This window comes from Aquila chrysaetos, chromosome 12 (assembly GCF_900496995.4).
Source record: "Aquila chrysaetos chrysaetos chromosome 12, bAquChr1.4, whole genome shotgun sequence".
NCBI classification, from domain to species: Eukaryota; Metazoa; Chordata; class Aves; order Accipitriformes; family Accipitridae; genus Aquila; species Aquila chrysaetos.
Window position 1 is genome coordinate 31,118,844 of NC_044015.1, and position 14,627 is coordinate 31,133,470.

Here is a 14,627-nt window from a genome sequence, read left to right on the forward strand (position 1 = left end):
TCGCCAGAGACCCAATGCCTAACTGCAGTGGAGGATGGGGTGGGACATTTGAAAGCTTTTAAAGACCTGTCCCCATCCCAGAACATGTGAGCAGAGCTGCTCTGGCAGAAGATGGGGAGGACAGGCTGGCAGTAAGAGGCCCCAGGGCTGGAGCAGGGTACTTGGTGCTGGGAAAGAGCAGCTGGACCTACCTGGTGCTGCTTGCTAATGGGAGAAGCTCCACAGGGCCCCATCTCATGGGGGTAAAAAGCATCTGTCTACATTAGACATGTGCACGTGTGCCCAGATTGGGCTTGCGCTCTGTGCTCCCTTGGTGGAGGTGTCCTATGGGAAGGAGCCTTTCCAATTTTGGCGTGCTTTCCGCTGTGGCACTGACGGAGTGAGGAGCAGATGCTGCAGCGAGTCTGCAGGAGAGCTTGGGGGCATCTGCCTGCCACGGGTCTGGTTTGGCTGGGAGAAGCACCCTGCAGGTAGGTGGCAACCTGAGCACGTTGGAAGACTCTTATGCCAGCTGAACAGTCTTGCAGCGTGCTGGACTCAGGTTAAAACCAGCCCCTTGGATGGGCAGGGTAGAGAAACCTGCAGCTGGGTGGTATCATGGGAGCCAGCTGCCCTCAAGCAGCATGGTGCTGGGGGAGAGGCTCATGGTCACCGCTCTGGAGCCCGCACCAGAGCCCCAGCGGGGGTAGTCTCCTATGGCTAAAACTACAACATGTCTTGCAAGCATTTGTCTGGTATGGGGCTGACTTGACAGCAGCAGGCATGATGAGCGGACGTGTTTCTAAACCATTGCCCAGGCACTAGTTAGCCGCCTGATGTTGGTGCTAGCGTGTCAGGAGGGATGGTGCACACAGTCTGTATATACACACACAGGTAGACCGTGGCCCCTGTGAAGGTCTCCGCTTGTATCTAGCAGGGAAGCAGGTCCCTGCAACTGTGCCATCTCTGCCTGGTACAGCGATGCCTTCGGTGCCCAAACCCAAGTCCTCTCTTGCAGCGTGTGATACAAAAGGTCAGAAAGGAAATGGGGTAACCCTGAAACCTGCTCCTCAGCTTCTCCGTCTCCAGCATATGTTCTCTGCACTGGGCGGATGGCTGTGGGCTTTCCCTGGAGAAGAAGGGGTGGGAAATAAGTCCGTTTTGCTCCAAGTAGAGACCATGGCTGTGGGCAGATGGCCATGCATCCTGGGCGCTGCTGGCTGAAAGCTGTCCCTGCTTTCATCCCCAGGAGTGAGCAGGCTCAGAGGGCGGCATTGGCCCTGCACACAACTCAGCCCAAGGGCTGCCTGCCCGGTATCCTGCTCTCCGAGCTCCAGGCACAGAGCAGGGCCACTCCAGTGCTGTGGCTGCTGTCCCTGGTGTCACAGTGACAGCAGGACAGGAAGCGTGGCTGCCATCCCCAGTGCTGGTCCGCACCAGTGGGCACGGTGGCATGGTGGGCAGGGCACAGATGGGACTGCCTTATGTAGTAGGGCTCGCTGTGGCAAGGCAGAAACTCTTCCCATGGAGTGGAAGGTGCAGGCTGAAACATTTCCATCCAGTAACTGCCCAGTGCCAGCCCAGGGGGGACCAAGCCACTGCATGAGGTGCCTCAGCCCAGGGCGTCCCCAGCAGCAGCGCCTGACCCCCACAGAGGCCGGTGGGATCACTGTGCGGCAGAAAAAAACCCCAAAGCTTTTCTGATCTCAGGTTTGGCTCAGGAACTGCCAAGCAATGTTGGTGTCTCGTTGTCATCTGTGCCCCGGAGCCCAAGCAGAGCGAGCCGCTGGTCCAGTGTGGGGGTTACTGCTCGAACCGGTTGCTGTGACCCCAGGGATGCCAGCATCTTCAAGAGGAGAGGAGCAAAGCACAGAGGTGGCTGGTCTCTGCTGGGCCCTGCATGGCTGCCCTTGTCCCGGGAGCGCTGCCGCTGCCTGTCCTGGTCTGTTGGGACAGGCGGCTCCTGTCCTGTCTCTGTGTCTGAAGCATTTGTGTGTACACCACTGTGGCATCTATCCTCAGGTCCTGGGGCTGGCGGTCCCTGAGCAAAGCAAACTGCCTGGCTGTTTGATTGACATTTTCTTGGGGGGGGGGGGGGGGAAGTGATGGTTTCCTGCTGTACTGTGTGAATCTGCCGTTTACCATGAGTGTTCCCAGGTAAGTGTGTGTCCAGGCAGAGGCTGTCTGGGGCACCGGGTTCCTCGGAGGCTTCCTGGCTGCCTCTGCAGCGCTGGGTTTATGCTGCCTGTCTGTGTGCCTTGCAGGCTCTGAAAAGGAAGCCGGACCTCTTCCTGTGTAGCAACCTGGATGTCAAAGCTGTGTTTCAGTGTGGTGAGTACCACGGGCATGGGCACGCACTCTAAATCGCTCTGTGGAGAAGCCAGCCTGCTTCTCCTGCAGAGCCGGGCACAGACCAGCCAGGAGCTGGGGAAGCACAGGGCTGATTTGGGATGGCGTGCGGCGTTTCTGGCTGCTAACCTGAGCAATATCTACCTGCAGGTGTCCTTTCACTCAAGTTCCCCGAGGCCCCAACTGTCAAAGCATCCTGTGGCTTTTTTGTGAGTATTGTGGCGTCGTGCAGTCCCCTGAGCGCTGGGAGGGAAGGAGTGGGGCAGCAGGTTGGGCAAGGGTGCTGCGGCCTGGAGCCAGCTTTGGCACTGAGCGGGCCGGACTCTGTGTTGCAGACAGAACTGCTGCCCCGCTGCGGAGAGATCGCCCCGGTGGGACAGGTCGTGCATGAGAACGGGAAAGTGCTGCTGCAGGCGGTGCTGGAGGTGAGAGACGCCGGGACCGTGGGCTCTCCGGGCAGCTTTGGGCTCTATTCCTGAGCAGCACCGCTGCGGAGCCAGGGGCAGAGAGCCAGGCAGCGTGGGTGGGTGCAGGCAGGGTGATGCCCGGGCTCAGTAGGGTCTGTCTGCTCTGTGACAGGGCATTGGTGGCCAGGCTTCCCGCAGCCTCATGGATCACTTCGCAGAAATCCTCTTTGCCTTGAACAAGCACTGCTTCAGCTACCTGAGTGTCTGGATCAAGGAGGCCATGCAGCAGGACGGCTTCCCCTCGGCCCGTGTCAGCCCTGAGCAGAAGGAGACCTTCAGCCAGCAGATCCTCAGGTTCGTGCAACCCTCCCTGTGGTGGCTGTGCCCCACCTGCGGTGGGAATGACCCCTGCTCCTGCATGGCCTGGCGTGTCCCTCCCGATTCATGTTTGTCCCCTCCCTCTGTCTTAGCAGAGAGCGTGTGAACAAGCGGCGAGTGAAGGAGATGGTGAAGGAGTTCACCTTGCTGTGCCGAGGGCTGCATGGCACGGAGTACACAGCAGACTACTGAGCACCTGGCCAGGACCGCGGACAATTTGCCCAGACCAGCTCTTCCCTGCAAGGAAGTCCCCCCCCTCCTCCCCACCCTGCTGCAGTACGGCTCATAGAATAACCCTCCACCTAGAATTAACCCACTCGGGACGCTCCTCAGCTAGATTTGGTGGCCGCATCTCGGTGTCAGCATCTTTGTTTCCCCCAGCATGCTCCCCCCTCGCAGGGGACGGGAGTGCCGGCTGCAGGAGGCGGCGACGGGGACGGGGGGAAGCCTGGGCAGGACTAACCCAGCACGGGCTGCCCCGCGCCTGGGCTACCAGCCCTTCTTTGGCACTTCCCCGTGGGTGCCCGTGCCCCGTGGCAGGGAGGCTGCCCCTGTGCCCGCAGCAGTGGCTGGCTGGGCAGGGGGGCTCACCCCCTGCTCATTTGTATGTGTGTGGTTGGGAGGGGGGAGGCCCTGCACCTAATTATATTAAGAATATTTCTATGTTGTGGCTGTCATTATTGCGGTGCCTGGACTCTGTCTACCCCTTGCCTCTGGGGAAGAGCCCGGCAGAGGGTATTAAATCAAGGTTGGGATTCTTCAAAGAACTCCTGTCCCCCCAGCTTCGGGAGGGATGGCAAAAACCAGTCCCCCCTGCTCACCATGCTCTCCTGCCTGGCATGGAGCAGAAACGGTCCTGCCCCACACGAGAGAGGCCAGACTCCATACCTGCCAAAAGCAGGGTCCACCCTGCAGCACAGGATGTGTGCATGCCACTCGTGTTCATCAGAGCAGGCGAGGGGCTTGCTCATGCTCGGAGCCCTCTCCCCTTTGCCTTAGTTCCCCAGCCCAGCCTGCGAACATGCTTTCATTTCTGGGGGGGGGTCCCAGTTCTCGTTTTCTGTTCTCTCGGGCTGGTTTTAGCTGATGCACAAGGCTGCACTCCCCAAGTGGGCACCGTGATCTGTGTTTTCACTCTGGGACACCTGGTATCACCCGTCTGCGCTCCTCAGTCCATGTTTTTTATTCTAGAAAACAATTCACTCACAAGTCCTTTTCAATTCAACTTTAGTTAGCAGCAGTAGCCCACAAAAGCCTCAAGTCCTGGTGCTGTCAGCTCCTGTGAAGCTGTGACCTTTCCATGTAGGGCCAAAGCTGCCCTGGCGTGGGGGGAACCCTCAGAGGCTGGGTCTGGGCCAAGCACCTCTCCTGGCCCTGCTGCTGCCCCGGCCGTGAGCCCCAGGGTGCCACGGGCATCCCCGAACACAGGCCCAACTCCTGCTCTCCCAGCGCGGCACTACTGGTCCAAGGCCGCATCCAGTGTGGGGCCAGCAGGTGGCAGGTCCGGACCCTTGTGAGACCCTCACGGGTCCAACACTCGGTGGCAGGCAATGCCTGGGCCCCCACACGGCCCCGCTCCTGGCTGGGTGCCAATGCTGCTGCCGAATCAGGGTTGCTCACGCCCCTCATCCTCATAGGCAATGGCAATCCCTCGTCGGCCCTGCACAGCCTTGGAGACGGGCGTCTGCCCCAGCTGCTGCTCCAGGCCCCGCCAGCTGCGAGACTCCAGGAAGGAGGCTGGAACGAGAGAGAAAGGGAATTGTTACCGGGAGCAGGGAGGCGGCACTGCCCCTGCACCAGGGCTCAGCCCCACCATGAAAACGAATCACGAACCAGCAGGGCTGATCTCCGCGAGGGCCCGCGTCTGGTCCCTGCAGGCCAGGGTGGTGCTGGGGGGCAGCTGGGAAGCCGGGCGATCGCAGAGCTGAGTGGCGCGCAGCTCCCCCGTGATCAGCGAGATGTCGGGAACAGCGTCCGCTGCAGGGATGGCCGGAGGGAGCTCAACGTGCGCGCAGGCACCTGTCGGGAAACGGTCACGTTAGTCTGGTGCTCACGTCTATCCCCCGGCTGCTGCAGAGCTGGGGCAACCACAGCCTCCAGGCAGGGGAGTAGGGCAGGACGCACCCCAGGAGGGGGTTGGGCAGCTGTTTTCCAGCTGTTACCTGGCAGCAGGTCTCGGAAATCGGTGAGGTAGTTCCCCGTCCATTCGCGGGCTGGGTTACAGGCCAGCTCCAGCTCATACGGGGTCACAACAGGCCGGTAGAAGTCACTGGAGTCCAGCAGGGAGTTCTGAGCACAGGCTACCAGGACAAAGACGTCCACCTCCAGGAAGTTGGCCAGCTTGGCGGGGTTTGGCTTCCCCACAGCCAGCGTGTAGCTGCGCTTACCAGCCCGGCGCAGAAGCTCCCGGAGGTGCTGCAGCACGGCCAGGTAGCCCGCCACGCCGAGGGTGCCCACCAGGATGCCCACCACACGGGCGTCCCGGGCCCGCTCCACCAGGTAGAGGCGTCGCATCAGGGCCCGGTTGACATTGAGGGTCTCGCGGCGGCCGCAGCCGGTGGCAGGGTCAAAGGAGCTGAAGGGACAGCGGTTCCAGGTCAGCATGAAGCTGGTGAGGGCTAGGCCCTCGGCTCCCACGTAGAACATGGAGCAGTCCTGCAATCCTCCCGGTGCCTCCACCAGGAACTGGCGACCAAACTGCCGCACCTCCCCGGGCGGCGCGGGGCCAGGAGGGTCCTCACACACCACCCTGGAGAAGACGATATTAGGGTACTCAGGGCACAACTGCTGCTCCAGCTCACCTGAAGGGAGAGAGGAGTGAGAACGAAACATGGCCACAGGCCTGTCCCGCAGAAGGTGGGACAGCAGATCAGGAGAGGAAAGGACAGAAATCAAGGCTGGGGACTGCCTGCCTGCTGCTGCCTGTCCCCCTGGCAGCTCTGCAGAGCTCTGAGCACTGCCAGAGACCCCCTCCCTGCCCCAGAGCACTCACCCATCGCATGGGCATAGACCACATCGTTCAGCACCACCACACGGCTCTGCCGGTCGGGGTAGAGCTCCCGGAAGGCCTCTGCGCAACGCCCGATGTCCAGGGGCTGCTGCCCGAAGATGTGCAGCACCGGGAGCTTTCCGCAGGGGCTGAGGCAGGCCGGGCCGTAGTGCAGCACCGCCTCGGCACCCGCGTGCTCGGCGGCCACTTCGTCCACACAGCAGCTGCGGGGAGGACCCGCTGTCAGACGGGCTCTGCGCTCCGCAGCTCTTCCTCCTCCCTGGCACCTCTGGCCTCAGCCCGGGCAGCTCCGGCCCTCGGCCCCGCCAGGGCCGTTCCGCCCCCGTTCCTGCCCGCGGAGGAGCCCCGGGACACCCTCCGCGGCCCCACACCGACCTGCCGTACGTGGTGTCTCCTAGGACGTACATCTCGGCGCCCGTCGCCGCCTCCATCCGGGCCGCCACCGCCGCCGCGTCCGCCAGGAGCTCGTCGGGGAACTGGAGGGCGACCTGGGGGGTGACCAGGGGAGGCAGGCGGTGAGGCCGCGGGGAAGGGCGGCCCGCAGCCCCCGGCCCTGCTCCACCCCCGGCCCCGCTCACCTTGCGGAACCCGCCGCTCCGCACGAAGGCGGCAGCGCGGCCCATCTCGTAGAAGCCGTCGAGGTCCCCCCGCGGCGCCGCCGCCGCCGCCGCCGGGCCCAGCTCCCGCCGCAGCGCGGCCTCCCCGTCGCTGCTGAAGGCCGTTGCCATGGCGCCGCGGGGGCGGGGGTCAGGCCCGCCACGCGGTACCCCTGCGCCCGCTTCCGGGCTGGGGCGCGGAGCCGGCCAATGAGAACTTGGCACCACCCCCTCCCGTTCTCGGAAATCCCGCCCCCGATAGAGCGGGGCCTATCGCGCTTCACGGCAGGGCGGAGCGGGGAAGGGCAGCCAATGGCAAGAAGCGCTCCTCGCGGTGCGTTACGGTCTATGTAGTTCTCTGGCGGCTGTCAGGCCGGCCAGCCAATGAGCGGGCGCGGTGGAAGCGGTGGCGTTACGCTCTTTCCGCTCGGGCGCTGCGGTTCCGCTCACGTGTCCCGCGCGGGTCAGGTGACGCGCTCCCTCCCGGCCGGCCCGCTCGCTCCGCTCCGTCCCGCGCCGCTGCCGCCATGACGGGGCTCGCGTTGCTCTACTCGGGGCTCGGCCTCGCCTTCTGGACCACGCTGCTGGGCGTCGGTCAGCGCCGGGACCGGGACCGGGACCGGGACCGGGGGCGGAGGGGCTGGGGGTCACAGGGCCGGGCAGAGGGGGTGGTGGGCGTGAGGGGGAGACCGGCGTTCGGGCTTGCGTCCGTGCTGGCTGCTCCCTTGCCGGAGGAGGGCTGGCGCGGGGGAGGGGGGTTGCTGTGGCGTGGAAAAGGAAGGCGGGGGTTCGAGGGGGTGCAACGTTGTCGGTCCCCCGGTGCGCTGAGCTGCTCGCGGGCAGAAGCAGGAGGGCTGACCCGTGGCCTGCCGTGGCACAGGGAGCGCTGCTGTGGGGCTCCTCAGCCTGGATGTCACGCCCCCCCCCGGGTGCTTTGAGCTGCTCCCTCGGAGGGTTTGGAGCCCCAGCAGCGCTGTGTAACCCTCAGCTGCCGTTGGACGCGCAGCTTTCAGCGCTCGGAGCCCGTCCGGCTTGAGGAGTTGATTTGCTTGTCTGTGTGTGTGAGAGCGGAAAGGTGCTGGTGCCAGTCGAGGGTTGTGTTTGGATTTGGCGGAGCAGGGGAGGTGAAGGCAGGCGCCTGGTTTTTCAGGCTGTGACAGTTGATGTCTCCTGGACGGAGGAGACCGCCCTCCCGCTTTGCCAAGCTGTGGCAGCATAAGGAAACGTGCAAGTTGGTCCAGATGATTGCAGAGCTGGTGCATGGCTGTGTTGCAGCTTGTCGCAGCCCAGGCTCTGCTGCTGATGGCATTGGGCTCAGCAGCACTGAGGATGGACTTAATGCCCAAGGGGTAGTGGGAAGATTTTGTGCTGGAGCTGCTGGTTATTTCCTCTTTCAGCGCAGAGTGAAGTGACCGCGAGCCAAGCAGAGGCTAGGGAGACCTTGCGTCACCTCACCTCAGCGTTTGGGTGAGGGGAGAGACCGAGTCAGAAGTGAAGGGTGTCTCACTCCCTCATGTTTCCAGGGCCTGATGAACCCAGTGCCAGGCCTAGGGCTGCCTTACTGGGCTTTCTGAATCATGTGGCTCATGCCAGCGCAGATGCATGTTGCAAACTTGAGACTGTTGGAAAATCTCGACAAACTGAGCCCAGATACCCTTAACTTCCCCTGCCCTGTTGCAATCCCTTTTTGGGGAGGGCACGAGCAGGAAGCGGTCTCACTCTGCGCAATGTTGCAGTGGTGCCTCTTTGTGCTTTCCCTCCTTGTCCTGAGCCCTGCTTTGGTGCTCCAGTCTTCTTGCCCCGGCTCTTTTCTGTCCTTCTGGCTGCAGGGCTGGGAGCCAGAGCTCACAGGAAAGCATCCTTTGCCCTGTTTCTTTTGTATATGAATGCAAGGCTATACCTGCTCTTGAAGAGATGGAAGGTGCCCTGAGGATCTGCCCTGAGCTGGTTGTAGCTCTTCCTTACCACTCCTGGGGAGTGGGGGCAGCTGAGGCTGGCTGGGTTCAGTTTCTGCTCTGCCAGCCAAGCAGCAAAGCCAAAACACAAGTCACAGACCAGCCGGGCCCAGCACCATAGAGATCATCCCTGAAGGTCGCCAGGCGTGTGGGCTGGGATGTGGCCTCCCTCTGTGCTCCCTGGTTGTGGCGGCACCGTTCTTCATTTGCGTGTATTTCTGCAGGGGAGCGGGGCACCTCGATTCTGCGGGTGGGAGGAGTGACCAGCATTACCACTTCCCATTTCAGGGCTGGCTTGCCTGGCAGTGCTTGTATGTTCTCCCAGTACACAGGGTGCTGAGCCCTGAGTTGCACATGGAGGTGTTTATCGCATAGGGACAACAGGGACATCTCTGCTGTGAGGCTGGCAGGTCTCCCTACGCTGCAGCACTGAGGCCCTCCCGTAGGATAAGTCGTCCTGCAGGTCTTGGCCACGGGCAGGGAGCGGCTCCTGCGACCTGGGGCACACAGTCCTGCCCCCGTATTGCTGCCGGGCACATTGCTGGCTTGCTATCAGCCTCTGCCTCCAGGCTGTGACTCTGGGGAGAAGGGAGCAGCGGGATGTGTGCAGTGACCTCTTTGCTGCTTTTAAGCATTTCAGAAGCCTCCACTTTCAACTTTTTCCCAGCCGTACAGCGGGTCTGTGTCACACAGCCAGTGGCTCCAGTCAGTAGAGCCTGTCCCTTCCCCCTCTTTATCTGGTGTGAAACAGACAGTGCCACACTGCCTGTGCTTATCTGTTCCTTAGGGCCAGGTCATCCTCTCTTTTCCAGCTGCACACTGTGAGGCATGCAAAGAGCAAGTGTCTCTTCTGGTCTGCAGCATGTTTCCTGCTCACAAGCTCAGAGCAAGGCTGGATTTCGGTGCGAGCACCTCTGCGTGTGCTTGGGCTGCACAGGGCTGCTGGGTGTGACTCCCAGCTGCGATTCAACAAGAGAGAGGAGCACTCGGGGTACAGCAGGGCGAGCTGTCCTTGTAATCCCTCCCTAGAAAGGAAGGGCTTTTCTGGGTTTCTCAGGGCTGCGCTTTGGTGTCTCCTGCCTGTGTTGGAGTACAAATTTCTCTGGAAATAACTAACCCTGGGAGAAACGCTGAGGACGGCAGGCACATCTTGGAACGTCCACAGCCTTGGAGAGGGGGGTGCTGGGGGGCAGCTGGAGCTTCTGGTGTTGATGGGCTCCTGGTGAGCCGGTGACGGAGCAGCATGTGATAGTCAGTCAGGGCACACAGCATTGCTCCTCTCACCTCCGCTGTGAGAGAGAAGACCTCACAGCTGGTCATCCGATGCTGTGGCTCTCCAGTGGAGGTGAACTGTTGGGTGTTGTGGATGGAGATGGTGCTGGGACACAGGGCTGTGGGTTGCCCTTGAGCCCCTGTAGCCCAGCATGGCCTGTGGGTGCTCAGCAGGGTTAGGGAACAGAAAATGGGTGCAACAACCACCATGATCCTCTTCTAGGCAAAGACTGAGATGGGGTCTGGGAATATCACAAGTCTGGGCTGTCTGTCCTGCGATGATGTGGGAGTGCTGGGATCACTGGGGTGGGACTTTGCAGGGGGGCACCCTGCCCCACAGCTCTACACACCTGAGCCAGTCCTCCCAGTAACCCTCCTACATACTGTGCTGTGCCCTGGGGCCTCTGACCTGGGGCTTCGCAGGTAGGGGAGGAAATGACAACGCCAGGCTGGTAGCTGGTGCCTGTCTGAAGGTTCCCGTGTCACTCTTGCTTTCCAGGGATCTGCTACACAATATTTGACCTGGGCTTCCGCTTTGATGTGGCCTGGTGAGTTCCCTGTAAATACCGGCATCCTCAGGACTGTGTGAGGAGGTGGGCAGTGTTAGTAGCGTCTGCAGGGAATAGCACTCGCTTTTGAGCGACGGGCAGTAGTCCCTGCATCGTAGAGCAGCAAGAGCTACAGTGAGCGGGGCCTCTGGTCCCCATGAGGTGGGATAGATGCAGCCCATGTGGCTGGCTCCATATGGGGTCCTGGTGCAGCCATCACTGCCCTTCCTACCCCCTCTCCCAGCCCAGGCTTCACCTTCACAGTGAGGGTTTGGGACGAAGGTCTTGGTCCATGCGGGTGAGGGTCCTGGGTTGCTGGCTGGCAGAGAGAGGCTCCGGTGTCCCACTGTCTGGCAATGCCCAACCCATCTTGGGCTGCATGATCGGGTAGGGGGGTACCTGTTTTGGGGCTGTGCCCCATGACTAGGGGGGTTCATTCTGTGTGCTAATTCAGGACACTTCTTCTCCAGGTTCCTGACGGAGACCTCACCCTTCATGTGGTCCAACCTGGGCATTGGCCTGGCCATCTCCCTGTCCGTGGTGGGAGCTGCCTGGTGAGTGGGGCTGGCTCTTCAGCGGGCTCCTGCCGTCCCACCTCGGTAGCTGTGTGCACACTGTGGTTTCCCCACAGTGGGGCAGGGGCAGAACAGTGTGTCCATGCAGGGGTGTGGAGCTCTGTGGGTCACCACAGCAGTGGGGCCAGGTTGCTGGGCTCCTGAGGGGTCTAGGCAGACCACCTTGCAGCCTGCAATGGCAGTGGAGAGGCAGGGATGTCCCTGGCTCTCTAGAAGCTGTACCCCCGAGTCCAGGCCGTGCAGTGGTGGCTCTTGTGCCCCAGCAGTTCTGTTGGTGTAGGTGGTGGAGCTTGGGACCACTTGTACCCTGGGGGTGGACAGGCTAAGTCTGCAGTGTCCCCCAGCTGCATGCCCAATTCTTTGCTCAGCTGGAAGATCCTGGTTTCCCTATTGAATCCTTCTGCGAGTGCCAGACCCTCCACCAACCACCCTTGTCTGCCACAGGGGGATTTACATCACAGGCTCCAGCATCATCGGTGGTGGAGTCAAAGCCCCTCGGATCAAAACCAAGAACCTGGTCAGGTAAGCACAGACCTGGGGTTAGTGCTCATGCTGCGCCTGAGCGGGGCAGGTCCCAGCCCAGTGCAGAGGCTCCTGTCCTACCTCTAGCTGGGTGCTGCTGGCAGACCGTTCCTTGCTGACCTGCTGATGCTCTTTGCTTTCAAAACAAAGAGCCCTACAGGAGCCAGAGCGCTGCTTTGAAGAGTCATTGTGTGATATCACGCAGTGAATGAGCCCAGTGTGCTCAAAACAAACACCGTGAGATCACGCTTCCTGACCCAGGCGAGGGTTCCCCTGGCCAGACCTTGCACAGCCCTTCCCTGAAGGAGCAGAAGGGGGCTGGTGGAGGGCAGGGCTCCCTGGGCCTGCTTCCCACAGGGCCATCACAGCTTACTTGGGTGGCACAGCACGACCAGCACCCAGCCTTCATGTTTGGCAGCTCCCCCTTGTTTGAGAGGAAAACAGTGGATAGGCTGGACTGCCTTTCCGCCCTTGGCAGCAGTGGGACGGGCTCAAATGTGGCTGTGGGTGGCTGCTGGCTGGCTGGCTGGGCATGAAGTGGCGGGGGCTGCTTGGGGTGAGGCAGAGCCTGGGACACTGTGCTCAGACTGCTTTTCTCCCACAGCATCATTTTCTGCGAGGCTGTGGCCATTTACGGGATCATCATGGCAATCGTCATCAGTAACATGGCTGAGGTATGGGAGGACCTGGGCTGCCCTGCCAGCCCTGCGCCGGCCTCAGGGCCACCGTGGGGATGGGCAGCTGGGCATGGGCCAGTGTTATGAGCGGTGGCCCTGTGGGGACTTTGGACACTGTTGTGCCTCTGGGAGTCCCTGGGCTGATGGTCTGTGTGGTGGCCCTTGTCCACGCTGAAGAGTGGGTTGGGGGAGCATGCACAAGGCAGGTGTCATGAAGCCACCCAGGGACATGGAGTCAGGGACCAGTTCTGGCCAAAATGTGGCTGCCGTATCAGGGACAGGTACCTGTCCCAGAAACCAGGGACTTGCCAGTAACCCAGGCCCTGTGCTTTCCTTCTCTCAGCCTTTCTCTGCAGTCACTCCAGAGACGATTGGAGCCAGGAACTACCACGCAGGTAAGGACTGCTCGGTCCCTGGTGCCGGTCGGTGTGAGCATTGCCACACCCTGACCTCTGCCTTCTGACCGGCCGTGGCCTGCTGCAGGTGTCTGAAGGCCATGTGACTCTTCTGCCAAAAAGCAGCTTTTTAGTTAACCTTCTCGAGGCCCTCCTGCACCCAGCTGTGCTGTGCTGCCCAGCAGCAGCACTGCTCCTCCCTCAGGCAGCAGCAGATTGCTGTCACCTCTGCTGGCCTGGTGCTGCGGGAGCTGGGGCACACCTTGGAATGGTCCTGCTCCCCAGACAGGAGGATGCTGCTGGTGCTTGGCAGCTCTGGGTCTTCTGTCACCTCAAGGCAGAGCTGCTGCAGCATGCCTGGGGTGCAGGTAGAAGGGGTTTACCCCCTGCTCTTGCAGTTTTCCTCTCTCACAGGTTTTTCCATGTTTGGGGCTGGCCTGACCGTGGGGTTATGCAATCTCTTCTGTGGGGTCTGTGTGGGCATCGTGGGCAGCGGGGCTGCCTTGGCTGATGCCCAGAACGCCAGCCTCTTTGTCAAGATCCTGATTGTGGAGATCTTTGGCAGTGCCATAGGGCTGTTTGGGGTCATCGTTGCTATCCTGCAGGTACCTTCCTCCTGGGGTTACCAGGCTTATGTGAGCACGAGATGCCTGTCACCCTGGGTGCTCTTCAGCTCCAGGGAGACACACCTGGGCTCCAGCACAATCCTCTGCATTGGGATGGGGAGGCTGCTCGCAAGGTTTGGGGTGGCACAGCTCTCCCCACAGCGTAGCGTGCCTATTTGCGGCAATGCAAACTCTTTTGATGGCCCCTCTGAGCAACTGTCACAGACGGTGTCACCTTGGGTGCAACCTGTGTGATGCTCATGTCTTATCGGTGGGGCTGATAAGCTGTCTGCAGCTTCTGGACTGTCCCGGGGTGCTTGGGTGGGACTGGGGTGCTGGGCTGGGGTTTGTGGGGCACAGCCTAACCTCTCTTCTTTCTTTCTAGACATCTAAAGTAAAAATGGGCAACTGAGCCCTGTCGCACCCAGCCTGTTCCAGCCCGCCCCAAGAGGTGCTGTATATACTTATTTAATGTTTCTAGCCTTGATTGGGGCGGAAGCTGCCCGGCGGCGGGAGTGCGGCTGTGTAGAGCCCAGTCCTGCCGATCAGTCGGCCCCTCAGAAGAAACAAATTTGTGTGAATTCTGCCCCCAGCGGCCTGGCCCAGCCCGCGGGGCCCTGCTGCTGCTGCGTGTTCCCGGTGTGTGTAAAATCGACCACCAGTGCAATTCTGTGTCCGTGAAATAAATATGGTTCTCGTCCAAGGATGCAGCTCTTCCTCTGCCCTACACATTCTGGGGAAGCTTGCAGAGAGCAAGTGCTGATTTGGGCTGACCCCTTGCTTGGAGATTCCCCTCTGTGCCTCTGGCAAAGTCCCTGTCCTGCCCCAGGAGCCTGGTGGTGCCCTCCCTGTGTGGGCTTAACCCTGCTGCCTGCTCAGCCTGCAAGAGGCTGCCCTCTTGGAGCTGTGGGAACACTGGAGCTCTACTTTGCTGCCTGGAGCAGGTAGGAGGCTGCTGGAGCAGGCAGCAGGCAGCTCAGCGCTGCCTCTGCCAGGCTCCTGCCAGCGCTGGCGCTGCCCCATGCGAGGTGTGCTGGAGGCACAGGCGCAAGCTGGTTTGGGCCTTTCGGCTCCCATCCAGGTAGTCTAATGCAGAGGAAGTGTACACCGTGTCCGTAGCCCCATTGTGCAGCTGGGCAGCACCAGAAGGGCAAAGGAGCAAAAGCTTTTGCCCCTTTTGAAGGCTGTCCTCCAGCCAGCAGCTCCCTTGTGTGACTGTTGGTTGCGTGCTGCTGGGTGCTGGGGCTCTCCAGTCTGCAGTGCCCCTCTGTCCCAGGGGGGCCCTGGCAGAGGTCCCAGGGGTGGGAATGCTTTGTGCTGGCTCTGCTCCCCTCTCCCTGGCTGTGGGGAATACAGCGT

At 61.4% G+C, this 14,627-nt stretch overlaps 3 protein-coding genes across 7 annotated transcripts in view; 2 read left to right on the forward strand and 1 right to left on the reverse strand.

The window, feature by feature from the left end:
* The window catches only part of IPO13 (importin 13), a 32,751-nt gene extending 28,975 nt beyond the window's left edge, over positions 1-3,776 (forward strand). For 3 of the 4 annotated variants that reach the window (XM_030033727.2, XM_030033729.2, XM_041127881.1), the window contains exons 16-20: positions 2,244-2,310; positions 2,479-2,537; positions 2,664-2,753; positions 2,908-3,089; positions 3,206-3,776. In XM_030033727.2, the coding sequence (XP_029889587.1) occupies positions 2,244-2,310; positions 2,479-2,537; positions 2,664-2,753; positions 2,908-3,089; positions 3,206-3,305 (498 nt within the window). In that variant the 3' untranslated portion in view covers positions 3,306-3,776. The remainder of the gene's footprint in view (positions 1-2,243; positions 2,311-2,478; positions 2,538-2,663; positions 2,754-2,907; positions 3,090-3,205) is intronic. The other variant, XM_030033728.2, reaches the window with a different exon arrangement.
* A 504-nt stretch (positions 3,777-4,280) lies between these two features.
* On the reverse strand, positions 4,281-6,885 carry DPH2 (diphthamide biosynthesis 2). The gene is made up of 6 exons (XM_030033732.2): positions 6,702-6,885; positions 6,499-6,611; positions 6,106-6,326; positions 5,276-5,914; positions 4,947-5,132; positions 4,281-4,850 (listed from the first exon to the last, which is right to left on the reverse strand). Exons 1-6 carry the CDS (start codon positions 6,849-6,851, stop codon positions 4,720-4,722), a joined length of 1,440 nt encoding a protein of 479 aa, XP_029889592.1. The 5' UTR covers positions 6,852-6,885; the 3' UTR covers positions 4,281-4,719.
* A 264-nt stretch (positions 6,886-7,149) lies between these two features.
* Positions 7,150-13,971, forward strand: ATP6V0B (ATPase H+ transporting V0 subunit b). 2 transcript variants are annotated; one of them, XM_030033735.2, is made up of 8 exons: positions 7,150-7,313; positions 10,446-10,494; positions 10,965-11,048; positions 11,514-11,591; positions 12,196-12,265; positions 12,612-12,663; positions 13,078-13,268; positions 13,654-13,971. In XM_030033735.2, the coding sequence occupies exons 1-8, from the start codon at positions 7,247-7,249 to the stop codon at positions 13,678-13,680; spliced, it is 618 nt and encodes a 205-aa protein (XP_029889595.1). In that variant the 5' UTR covers positions 7,150-7,246; the 3' UTR covers positions 13,681-13,971. The 2 variants fall into 2 exon arrangements, with proteins under 2 accessions (XP_029889595.1, XP_040983929.1); XM_041127995.1 differs by lacking the exon at positions 7,150-7,313 and adding an exon at positions 7,505-10,019.
* The last annotated feature ends 656 nt before the right edge of the window (positions 13,972-14,627 follow it).